This window comes from Scyliorhinus torazame, chromosome 17, assembly GCF_047496885.1.
Source record: "Scyliorhinus torazame isolate Kashiwa2021f chromosome 17, sScyTor2.1, whole genome shotgun sequence".
Lineage (NCBI taxonomy): Eukaryota > Metazoa > Chordata > Chondrichthyes > Carcharhiniformes > Scyliorhinidae > Scyliorhinus > Scyliorhinus torazame.
The window spans coordinates 178004295-178016818 of record NC_092723.1 but is presented as its reverse complement, the minus strand read 5'-3'; the positions used below and the strand labels follow the sequence as shown (position 1 = coordinate 178016818).

General features: G+C 44.5%; 1 protein-coding gene across 1 annotated transcript in view; it reads right to left on the bottom strand.

Moving 5' to 3' along the window:
- clec16a (C-type lectin domain containing 16A) overlaps window positions 1-12524 on the bottom strand; it is a 324098-nt gene that overhangs the window by 303542 nt on the left and 8032 nt on the right. The window contains exon 2 of the mRNA XM_072481721.1: window positions 4116-4244. Coding sequence (XP_072337822.1) covers window positions 4116-4244 — 129 coding nt within the window. The remainder of the gene's footprint in view (window positions 1-4115; window positions 4245-12524) is intronic.

The window sequence follows — 12524 nt, the reverse complement described above, 5'->3', positions numbered from 1 at the left end:
AACCTGTTCCCCCTTTCCCCCATATCCTTTGATCCATTTAGTCCCAAGAGCTGTATCTAATTCCTTCTTGAAAACTTACAATGGTTTGGCCTCGACTGCTTTCTGTAGTTAATTCCAAGGTTCACGGCTCTGAGTGAAGACATTTTCCCTTATCTCAGTCCTAAATGGTCTACCTGTAAAGTCAGACTGTGACCCCCCCTATTTCTGGAGTCATGTGGATAATTTTCTATGGGTACCACTGAAGACACACAGCTCTACTTCTCCAACTGAGATCATCGAACACTCTGCAAACCAACAGAAAGTCTCACTCGCCTACAATGATTCACTCAACACATCAAATTCAGTAAAAAAATCTTATTTAAATCCTGCCCTAGTTCAAAAACTTTCTCCAATTCTTCAAGATCTCCGCTTCAGCTCATCATTCCTCCACCTCAGACCTGTTGCTCATCCCCTGCTTCCGAGGCAATGCATTTGACAGTAATGCCTTCAATCACAAAGGACTCACACTGCGGAAACCCCCACCAGCAATAAAATCCATCTCTTTGACCCCCTAATATCACCTTCTCTGGTTTGACATCTAATTTAAACTAATTATGCCTATATGAACCAAGTAAGGATACTACTCTCCATTAAAGACATCAGCACATATAAATGGAAGCTGATCTTGTTGATGAATGAATAGAAGCCAATGAACTCTGTTAACCTGGACAGGATTAAATTGCTATCCATTTAGGGGAAAAAATATGAAGTCCCTATACCAATAGAGTGTAGTCAGCATAACATATTATCTTTGTTAAAGTTGCATTGTCCATGTGACAGGTCAGGTGGATTGGTCATGCTAAATTGCCCTCTGTGTCCAAACGTTAGGTGGGGTTACAGGGATAGGGTGGGGGATTGGACCTAGTTTGGGTGCTCTTTCAGAGGGTCGGTGCAGACTTGATGGGCCGAATGGCCTCCTGCTGCACTGTAGGGATTCTATCCCTGATAACCCAATGCACGTATTAATGTCCATTACAGGAGGGGTGGGGGTTTGTGAACAGATGTTGTTCTAGTTTGCATACAAAAACCACCTCTATCATGAGCAGCTTTCCACATCACCCTGCCCAATCATTCATGGATGTGGATATCACCGACAGGGTCAGCATTAATTACCGAACAAAAACTCACCTTGCAAAGAAGTTGGTGAGCCACCTTCTAGAATTGCTGTTATGGAAAGAGTTCCAGGATTTTGACCCAGCGATCGTGATGGAACAGCAACATTTTTCCAAATCAGTGCAGCGTGTGACTTGGCGAAGAACTTGCTGTTTGTGATGTACCTAGGCATCTGTTGCCCTGCCCCAGGTGGTAGAGGTCACGGATTTGGACGGTGCTATTGAAGGAGCCTTAATGAGTTGTGGCAGCATATTTTGTAGATCATGCGCACTGCAGCCACTGACTGTGCATCGGTGGTGGAGGGAGTGATGTTTAAGATGGGTGCCAGTCGAGTGAGCAGCTTTGTCCTGAATGGAGTCAAGCTTCAAGTGTTGTTGGAGCTGTACTCCAGGCAAGTGCAGAGTATTTCATTACACTCCATACAGGAGGGAGATAGAGAGTCTAGTGGAGTGGTGTAATGACAACAATCTCTCCCTCAATGTCAGTAAAACTAAAGAGCTGGACATTGACTTCAGGAAGGAAAGTACTGAACACACCCCTGTCAGCATCGCTGGTGCCGAGATGGAGATAGTTGACAGCTTCAAATTCCCAGGTGTAAACATCACCAACAATCTGTCCTGGTCCACACACATCGACGCTGCGACCAAAAAAGCACAACAGCACCTATACTTCCTCAGGAAACTAAGGAAATTCGGCATGTCCACATTGACTCTAATCAATTTTTACAGATGCACCATAGAAAGCATCCTATCTGGCTGCATCACAGCTTGCCATGGCAACTGCTCAGCCCAAGACCATAAGAAACTATAGAGAGTCGTGAACACAGCCCAGTCCATCACGTGAACCCGCCTCCCATCCATTGACTCTGTCTACACCTCCCGCTGCCTTGAGAAAGCAGGCAGCATAGTCAAAAGACCTCCCACCCGGGTTATTCCCTTTTCCATTGGGCAGGAGATACAAAAGTCTGAGAACACGCACAAAAAGATTCAGCTTCTTCCCCGCTGTTACCAGACTCCTGAATGATCCTCTTGGGCTGATCTGATCTCTCCACACATCATCTCTACGGAGTGGTACTACACTCAGTGTGCTTCACCCAATGTCAACATCTACGTATTTACATTGTGTATTTATTGTATGTCCTATGTTTCGCATGTATGGTATGATCTGCCTGGACTGTATGCAGAACAATACATTTCACTGTACCTCGGTACATGTGACAATAAATCAAATCAAATCCTGATTTACACCTTTTCGGTGCTGGAAAGGCTTTGTGGAGCAATAAGGAGAATTGTTCACCACAGAAAATGCAGCATCTGACTTCCTCTTGCAACGTTGATGTGTTGGATTTGTTTTGTGGTTAGTAATGGCTTTGAAAAAGATGTTAGTATGGATTCAAAGTTGGTAATGCCATTTACTGTCAAGGGTAGGTGGTAATTATTTCCCTGTTGGCGACTATCATTGCTTGGCACACTTATGGTGTGAATGTTACTTGTTACTCATCAGCCCAAGCCTGAATGTTGTCCTGGTCTTACTGCATGCAAGCAGGACCACTTCAGCGAATGAGCAATTGAGAATGGAACTGAATACTCTACATTCACCAGCAAACATCCTCACTTCTAATCTTATGGTGAAGCAGCTGAAAAGTGTGTGGATCTAGAACACTACGTTGAGAACGCCTGCAGCAATGCCCTGGAGTAGAGAGGACAAACCTCTAACAACCACAGCCAGATTCCTTACTGCTAGGTATAACTCTGGTTTTTCACCCGATTCCCAGCGACCAGTTTTACTGGGAATGCTGGACTCGCCAACACTAAAGGCATTCAAATGGTCATTGGATAGACATATGGATGATAAGGGAATAGTGTAGATGGGCTTTAGAGTGGTTTCACAGGTCAGCGCAACATCGAGGGCCAAACATTACTGCGCTGTAATGTTCTATGTTTGTTGACATCACACTCAGTCAAATGTTGCCTTGATATCAAAGGCAGTCACTATCACCTCATAGAATCATAGAATTTACAGTGCAGGAGGCCCGGGTGAATACTGAACTACGACAGATGTTGAAATTTGAATCCAATTTTAAAAATCTGGAATTTAAAAAGTCTAATGATGACATGAAACCATTGTCGAATGTCGTAAAAACCCATCTGGTTCATTAATGTCCTTTAGGGAAGGAAATCTGTCACCCTTATCTTATCCTGTGCTGGCCTACATGGGACTCCAGATCCAGAGCAATGCGATTGACTCTTAAATACCCTCGGAAATGGCCTAGCAAGCCACTCAGCTCAAGGGGAAGTTAGGGATGACCAATAAATGCCCGCGAAGAGGGCGGCATATGGCGCAGTGGTTAGCACTGGGACTACGGCGCTGAGGACCTGGGTTCGAATCCCGGCCCTCGATCAATGTCCGTAATAGTTTGCACATTCTCCCAGTGTCTGCGTGAGTTTCACCCCACAACCCAAAAGAGGTGCAGGGTAGATGGATTGGCGATGCTAAATTCCCCCAACAGGACATGACAAGGTAGAGGGGAGGCCAGAACCGGGGGTCACAGTCTAAGGATACAGGGTGAACCATTTAGGACTGAAATAAGGAGAACTTTCTTCACCCAGAGAGTAGTAAGCCTGTGGAATTCTCTACCACAGAAAGCAGTTGAGGCCAAAACATTGTATGTTTTCAAAATTGAGTTAGATATAGCTCTTGGGGCTAAAGGGATCAAAGGATATCGGGGGAAGACAAGTTAATATCAGCCATGATCATAATGAATGGCAGAGCAGGTTCGAAGGGCCGAATGGCTTACTCCTGCTCCTATTTTCTAGGTTTCTATTCAAGCAATAATTTGCTTCTACATTTTCACATCAAAGCCACACACAATATATTTGTCTATGGATTAAATGGATTCATAAAGAACTTGCTTCACGATCATTTCACCCAAATGCAAAACCATGAACATAATCAAGACTTACTCAAAAACAGAGCTGTCATTTTGATCTCCCCAAATAAGGATCTCTGTGATAGAACGAATGGTCTCCACCAGCAGGTTCCGATTACTATCTGTCACAGTTGTGTTCTTTGTTAAGACATGGTACATATACCTAAAGAAACATTAAAACGTGAATATATTTTTAAAAATCACAAACAAACTGCAAAATATCTGGTCATATCCAGATTACTAGAGATCTGATTGGTATCTCTGCATCCCTTTGGAAGAATATAACTATTATAAAATGAAGTTTTGAAAATATATAGCAGTCTTTTCAATCTACAATTAGCCCAATACATTACAAAATACAGGCCCAGATTTTGCATTGGCAAATGACATTTGCCCTCACTATCCCACTTTTGGAGTCCGCATATGCGGAGCGACACACAAATCCAGACTTTGTTGTTAGTGAATGTACTTCATTGCTGCCTGAGCCGGCAAGTCAGAAAGGTTAACAGCACCAAGTCTCTTCACTTTGAATTTAAATTTTAAGATCACAAAATAAATGATATAATTGGGTTAAGGTTAAAAAATATATATATTCTACACAAAGTTTTGAAAATGTTCAAAGTATTTGGAATTTATCACAATGAAAAAATTTGGCATTCCACAAATAGAACATGACTTTTTCAAACTTCATGTCTATTATAAATGTTTTTCCTCAGGAGCAAATCTGCTGCCCAGCACATATATCTTAACTGTATGGAAAAGGAACGATAGATCCCAATTCCTGGGTATCAGGCATTCCCACAGGGTGTGCCAATACACGTTGATACAGTTTTACCCACAGATATTCTCCAGCACCACTAGGTGGACACCAAGCAGATCACAGTTTAATGCATTTTTTTCTCAAGCAGAAGCAATATAACTAAACACATTAAGATCCCACCTTTTGGAAGAAAGGATAATTAGTGTGATGTGTATGATGTCTGACTGCAATATAAACACACCCCGTAGACCTATCCGTCAGCACAGTTGACCAGTGGTTAGCACTGTTGCTTCACAGCTCCAGGGTCCCAGACTCTATTCCCGGCTTGGGTCACTGTCTGCACGTTCTCCCAGTGTCTGCGTGAGTTTCCTCCGGGTGCTCCGGTTTCCTCCCACAGGTCCCGAAAGAGGAGCTGTTAGGTAATTTGGACATTCTGAATTCGCCCTCTGTGTACCCGAACAGGCGCCGGAATGTGGAGACTAGGGGTTTTTCACAGCAACTTCATTGCAGTGTTAATGTATGCTTATTTGTGACAATAAAAGATTATTATGAAGCAACAACAGGGAATTTCCAATTCAGATGGAAGGAGCGAATGGAACCTAATGAAGGAAAATAACTACATTTATATCCCGGACTCATTACCTAACGTCATGCATGAAAAGTTAACTTGGAGATGTGCTGGGTAACCTTCAATGAAGGGAAAAATCATGTTTGACTAAACGAAAATAAAGTCAGCATGATACTCAAATTGCAACTTATTCATAGTACGCACACTTGCAGGCCAGACTGGAAAACTACTCTCACCAATGTGCACTCCGCCCAGGAAGGCACTGTTACAAAATAAGTTTCACTCCTTTAAATACAATTGTGCAAGTGCTTATATAGGTGCACAATATCCAATTGCAAAATATTTCCATTGTGAAAACTGCTGCATTATTAGCTAAAACTGCTGCATTATTAGCTAGTCATGCAATGAGCAGAATCTGGTCTTCTTTTTAAAAAAAATATATATTTTTTTTTTTATTAAGAATTTTTCAATAACAATATTTTCCATCTTACAAACAAACACCCCCCCCCCCCACCCCCCCGTAACAAAGAAAAGAAAAAGAACTTGCGTGGCAAGACATGAACGTGGCAAGTCAGTGGGCCTTCCTTGAGCTAGCACAGAATTTAAAGAGGTAAGGAATTGGCAAACTATTTGCTGGGCTGGTAATTATGTACTACCAAGCAATGTTTTAAAAATTGCAACTTGTATAACTGCAAATAAAAATTAAACAGATTAACCGGTGTAACAATTGATTCTGAAATTGCATTAACACATTAAAAATGCCATTGTTATTAGGACTACATCCTGTACATCTACCAATCACAAAACTATAATTCAGAGGCATTGTTCCAGCCAGATCAGAAATAATTGATGTACAATCAGCTGCCTTTTGACAAGGATCTTCCCTTTCAAAGAGAGAGGTTGCACACCTTTGCAAAACAACATCAGGCAGATTGCACGTGAATGTGTCCCCCCCCAAAGGTCCCGGAGCTCATCGTCTACTGAAATTTCAGTCCGAACTGTTCTCTTGGCAGTTTTTGGAAGTTGCAGTTTCCATTGTCTTCCATTCGCAGGAGCAGGTCACAAGTCTATCTCAGCTGGAATGGGAATCAAATCCACGTTGTTGGATATTATTCTGAACCACACACGAGTCATCTAGCCAACTGAGATAACTAACCCTTCTACAGAGTAGACATACAAAATGCAAATAGCACTTTTCACAATCACTCTCAAAAAGCGATTTATAGGCGCTTCTTGTTTGTTTTTCAGTGTCTCCCCATCTTTACCCTGCGGTCCTTCTTTAAGAGGCTGAATAAAATTATTCTGGGATTTGTATGGGCAGGGAAGTCCCCGAGGGTGATGCTTGAAAGGAACAGAGGAGAAGGGGGGGGATGCGTTGCCGAACTTCAGCAACTATTACTGGCGGCCAACATGGCGATGATAAGGAAATGGATGGTGGGTGCGGGGTCGGTTTGGGAGCGGATGGAGGCCGCTTCGTGCAGGGGCACTAGCTTAGCAGCACTGGTCACAGCGCCTCTGCCGCTTCCGCCAGCACGGTACTCCACCAGCCTGATAGTGGTAGCGGCTCTTCGGATCTGGGGCCAGTGGAGGAGGCATGTAGGGGCAGTAAGAGCATCGGTGTGGACCCCAATCTGCGGCAACCACCAATTTGCCCCGGGGAACATGGACGAACAATATCGACTGTGGAGGTGGGCGGGGATTGTGAGGATGGGGGATTTGTTCCTGGAAGGGAGCTTTCCGAGCACGAGTGCGCTGGAGGAGAAATTTGGTCTGGCGAGAGGGAACGACTTTAGATACTTACAGGTGCAGCATTTTGTACGCAGACTGGTGCCGTCCTTCCCACGTCTCCTGCCGAAGGGGAGGTAGGACAGGGTAGTTTCTAGGGGAGAGGTGGGAGAGGGTACAGTCTCAGACGTCTACAAGGAACTAATGGGAGCTGAGGATACGCAGACCGAGGACCTGAAGCAGCTTAAGTGGGAAGAAGAGCTTGGGGGCAGGGTATCTGGGCAGAAGCCCTGAGCAAAGTAAACACGGCCGCAACATGCGCCAGGCTCGGCCTGATCCAGTTTAAGGTCGTGCACCGGGCCCACATGACGTTGGCCCGGATGAGCAGGTTCTTCGGGCTGGAGGACAAGTGTGCTAGATGCGCCGGAGGTCCGGTTAACCATGTACACATGTTCTGGTCGGGGGGGGTTAGAATAGAGTAGAGTAGGGGGATATTGAGGCAGGTCCTTGCGTGAACAGAGCCGTGGTTTGCACTATGTTTAATTTGTGTCTTGACTTCTTTTTTTTTGTACTGTACAATGTCACTTTTTCTATATGCCTAAAATACCTCAATAAAATTGCTCGTTAAAAAAAAAAAAGCGATTCATAATTACTTTTTGAAGTGCAATTATTGCTGTAATGTAGAAAATATATTGGCCAACATGCGTACAGCAAACTCCTGCAGGTAACAACGTGATAATGACCTCATAATCCACCGTTCCCAACCTACATATGGCTCCAGGCCCACAGCAATGCTGTTGCCTTTTAACTGCCCTCTGAAACAGCCTCGCAAACAGACTCAGTTCAAGGGCAACAATTAGGAATGTACAACAAATGCTGGCCTCGCCAGTGGTGCCCACAACTCTTGAAACAATCAATGAAATTATTAATAAGGGAATGGAGTCTAAGCGCAAGAAGGTTATGTTGAACTTGTATTAAACACTAATTCAGCCTCAGCTAGATTACTGATCCAGTTCTGGGCGCGACACTTTTAGAAGGATATGAAGGCATCGGAGAGTGTCCAGAAAAGATTCACGATAATCGTCCCAACGATGAAGAATTTCAGTTCGGAAGATAGATTAGACAAGTTGGGAATGTTTCGCTTAAAGAGAAGACTGAGAGGATATCTGATTCAGGACAGAGTAGGTTGGGAGAAGCTTGTGAATGGATTAAGAACCAGAGGGCTCAGGTTTGGAGTAATTGGCAAAAGAAGCAAAAGCGACACGGGATGGAAAAAATTATTTTCATGCAGTGAGTGATTAAGGTGTGGAATGCACTGCCAGCGAGTGTGGGGTGGAGATAGAATCAGAGTCATAGAGATCTACAGCACAAAAAAGGCCCCTCAGCCCATCATGTCTGTGCTGGTCAAAAACAACCTCTAATTATTCTAACCCCATTTCCCAGCACTTGGCCCATAGTCTTGTTTGCCTTGGGATCACAAGTGCACATCTAAATACTTCTTCAATGTTGGGAGGGTCTCTGTCTCCACTACACTTTCAGGCAGCTAGTTCCAGAATCCCACCAACGTCTTTCCACACATCCCCTCTAAACCTCCTGCCTCTTCCCTTAAATCTATGCCCCCTGGTCATTAATCCCTCCACCAAGGGCAAAAGTTTCATCCTGACTGCTCTATCTATGCCCCTCAATTATGTCCCGCCTCAGACTCCTCTGCTCCAAGGAAAACAAGCCCAGTTTATGCAATCTCTCTTACAACTAAAACTCTCCAGCCCAGGCAACATCTTGGTAAATTTTCTCTGCACCCTTTCTAGTGCTATCAAATCCCTCCTATAATGTGGATTGCAGAACTGCACACAATACTCTAGCTGTGGCCTAACCAATGTTTTATAAGGTTTCAGCAAAAACCTCCCTGCTCTTAAACTCTGCCTCGGCTAACAAAGGCAAGGCTACCATATGCTTTCTTAACCACTGTATCCATCTGCTCTGCTACCTTAAGGGGCCGGTGCACATACACACCAAGGGCCCTCTGATCCTCGGTGCTTCCCAGGATCCTGCCGTTTATCATGTATTCCCTGGTCTTGTTTGTCCTACCCAAGTGCAACACCTGACACTTATTCGGATTGAATTCCATTTGCCACTGATCAACCTATCTGATCAGCATGTCTATATCCTCCTATAATCAAAGGCTATCCTCCTCGCTATTTACCACCCCACCAATTTTCGCATCGTCCACGAACTCACTGATCAACCCTCCTAAATTCGTGTCTAAATCACAAACAGCAAAGGCCCTACACTGATTTCTGTGGGACCCTTCAGGGCACAGGCTTCCAGTCAGAATTTTCCTTGACCATCACCCTCTATTCCTGCCACTTAGCCAATTCTGGATCCAATGTGCCAAATTTCCTTGGATCCAATGGGCTTTTATCTTTGTTATCAATCTACCACGTGGGACCTGATCAAAAGTTTTGCTGAAGTCCAAGTAGTAGACTACGTCAAATACATTGATTGCCCTCATCTACACATCTGGTCACGTCATCGAGAAATTCAATCAGGTTGGTCAGGCATGGCCAAATCCATGCTGACTGTTCTTCATTAATCCCTGCCTCTCCATATGCAGATAAATTCTGTCTCTCAGAATTGCTTCCAATACATTCCCCACCATTGAAGTTAAGACTGACTGGCCTGTAGTTACCTGATTTATCCCGTCCTCCTTTCTTGAATAATGGTACCACGTTGGCTATCCTTCATCACCTCTAGGGCAGCATGGTAGCTCAGTGGGTAGCACTGTGGCATCATAGCACCAGGGTCCCAGGTTCAATTCCCCACTGGGTCACTATCTGCACATTCTTCCCGTATCTGCGTGGGTGTGCTCCGGTTTCCTCCCACAGTCCAAAGATGTGCAGTTTAGGTGGATTGTCCATGATAAATTGTCCTTGGTGTCCAAAAGGGTTAGGAGGGGTTATTGGGTTACGAGGATAGAGTGGAAGGGAGGGCTTAAATGGGTCGGTGCAGACTCGATGGCTGAATAGCCTCGTTCTGCACTGTATGTTCTATATTCTCTCCTGTGGCCAGAGAGGAATTGAAAATTGCCAGCACCCCTGCTATTTCCTCCGTTGCCTTACTCAACAGACTGGGATAAATTTCATCTGGCCCTGGAGACTTGTCTATTTTTAAACCTGCCAGACTGCTGAGAATCTCCTCTCTGTCCATGATAATTTCATTCATTTTTTACAGTCCTCCTCCCGGATCTCCACATCGTCCCTCTCACTAGCGAACACAAAGTATTAATTTAGAACCCTACCTACGTCCTCCGGCTCCACACACAAATTACCACTGTGGTTCTTAATGGGCCCTACTCATTCCCTCGTTATCCCTTTGCTATACTTGTAAAACAACTTCGGATTTTCTTTTATTTAACCTGCCAGTATCCTTTCATGGCCCTGTTTGCACTCCTAATTTCCTTTATAAGCTCCCTCTTGCACATTCTACACACCTCTAGGGCTTCTACTGTTTCAAGCCCTTGCTATCTGCCATAAGCCTTTTTTTCTTTACCCAATGCTGTGTATCCTTCGATATCCAGAGTTCATTGGATTTGTTGCCCCGACCCTTTTTCTTGATTGGAACATGTTGGCCCTGTACTCTTCCTATTTGAATGGGTCCCACTGTTCTGTCACAGATTTACCTAAAAACGCCTGCTCACAGTCCTCTCCCAGAATATTGTCCCTCACTCAACCATGTCTCTCTAACAACAATGACATGATACTCCCATGTTTTAATTTATGCCCTCAACTCATCTGCCTTGCTCATCATACCCCTTGTATTAAAATAAATACCATTCAATCTTGCCAAATGCCTTGGTCTATAACTACTATGCCTTCCTGACTCACTTGCTGTCTCTTCTAATTTTGGCTGTGCATCACCCCCTGCTGAATGTTCTCTCTGAATCCCAACCTCCGGCCAAATGAGTTTAAACCCTCCCCAACAGCACCAGCAAAGCTCCCTGCAAGGATGCTTGTCCCATTGTGATTCAGGTGCAACCGTCCACCTTGTACAACGGTCCCAATGTCCCAGAAATCTTAAGCCCTGCCTTCTACACCATCTCTCCAGACATGCATTCATCTAGAATAACCTCCTATTTCAATGCTCACTGGCACATGAGACTGGAAGTCATCTAGAGATTACTACCTTCTGGATCCTGTTTTTAATCTACTTCCTAGCTCCCCAAATTCTGCTTGCAGGTCCTCATCCGTTCTTCTGCCTATACCTTTGGCACAAGTACGTACCACGATACAGGTCGGTTTCCCCTCTCCTTTCAGAATGCCCTGCAGCCGATCTGAAACACTGAAATGATGGTGGAGGTAGAAACTCTCACTAAATGTAAAAGATACCTGAAAATGCACTTCTTTAAAAATTCACTTTTACAGGATGTGGGCTTCGCTGGCTAGACCAGTGTTTTTGCCCATCCCTAATTGCCCTTGAGAAGGCGTGGTGAGCTGTCTTTTGAACTGTTAAAGTCCACGTGATGTAGGTACACCCTGTGTGCTATTTGGGAGGATGTTCCAGGATTTTGACCCAGTGGCAGTGAAGGAACAGCGATATATTTCCACGTCAGGATGGTGAGAGAAAGTCCAGTTGGTGGTGTTCCCGTGTCTGCTGCTCTTGTCCTTCTAGATGGTAGCTGTTGTGGGTTGGGAAGGTGCTGCCTATGGAGCCTTGGTGAGTTCTTGCAGTGCATCTAGGTGGCACACACTGCTGCTAGTGTGCGTTGGTGGTGGAGGGCCAAATGGTCTCCTCCTGTGTTGTTTATGTTCTTCAGCCAAATAGCAGTTAATTTGAAGAAAATCTTGGATCGCCATCAGATAGGCAATTTGCAATCCTGGAGTCAAAACCAGTAACAGAAAGGTAGAGCTAGCAGTTAGCAGCAGCAATCTGGAAGCTGACCAAGATACAAGTAAGAGTTGAGCTATATGAAGCAGTACCATGGAGTCAAACTGGCAGAGAAGCACTGGTGGAGGATGGCGTCATCAATCATCAGAGAATAACAAACTTGAACTAAAATAGCTTCTTTAACATAGAATGACAAATATGGGTAGAATCCAACTGGTGTGACAAAAGCTTGGCTGATAGTGTGCTTTAACTAGGGCTTTATAGGACATAGGGAGACAGAAGAATTGAAGGAGGGAATTCTAGCACATGAGTATTGGTGTTTCAAGATACAGCCACTAAAGGGAAGGGTGTGGATGCCAAAGATAGGTATGCAGAGTTCACAGACGATTGTAAGCCCAAAGAGGTTACAGAGATGTGGAGGGACAGCATGATTAAATTGGGAGGTGTTGTAGATTTGTCGACTGATGTGACAAGCAGTTGACACAGGATAGGATATAGCAGCCAGG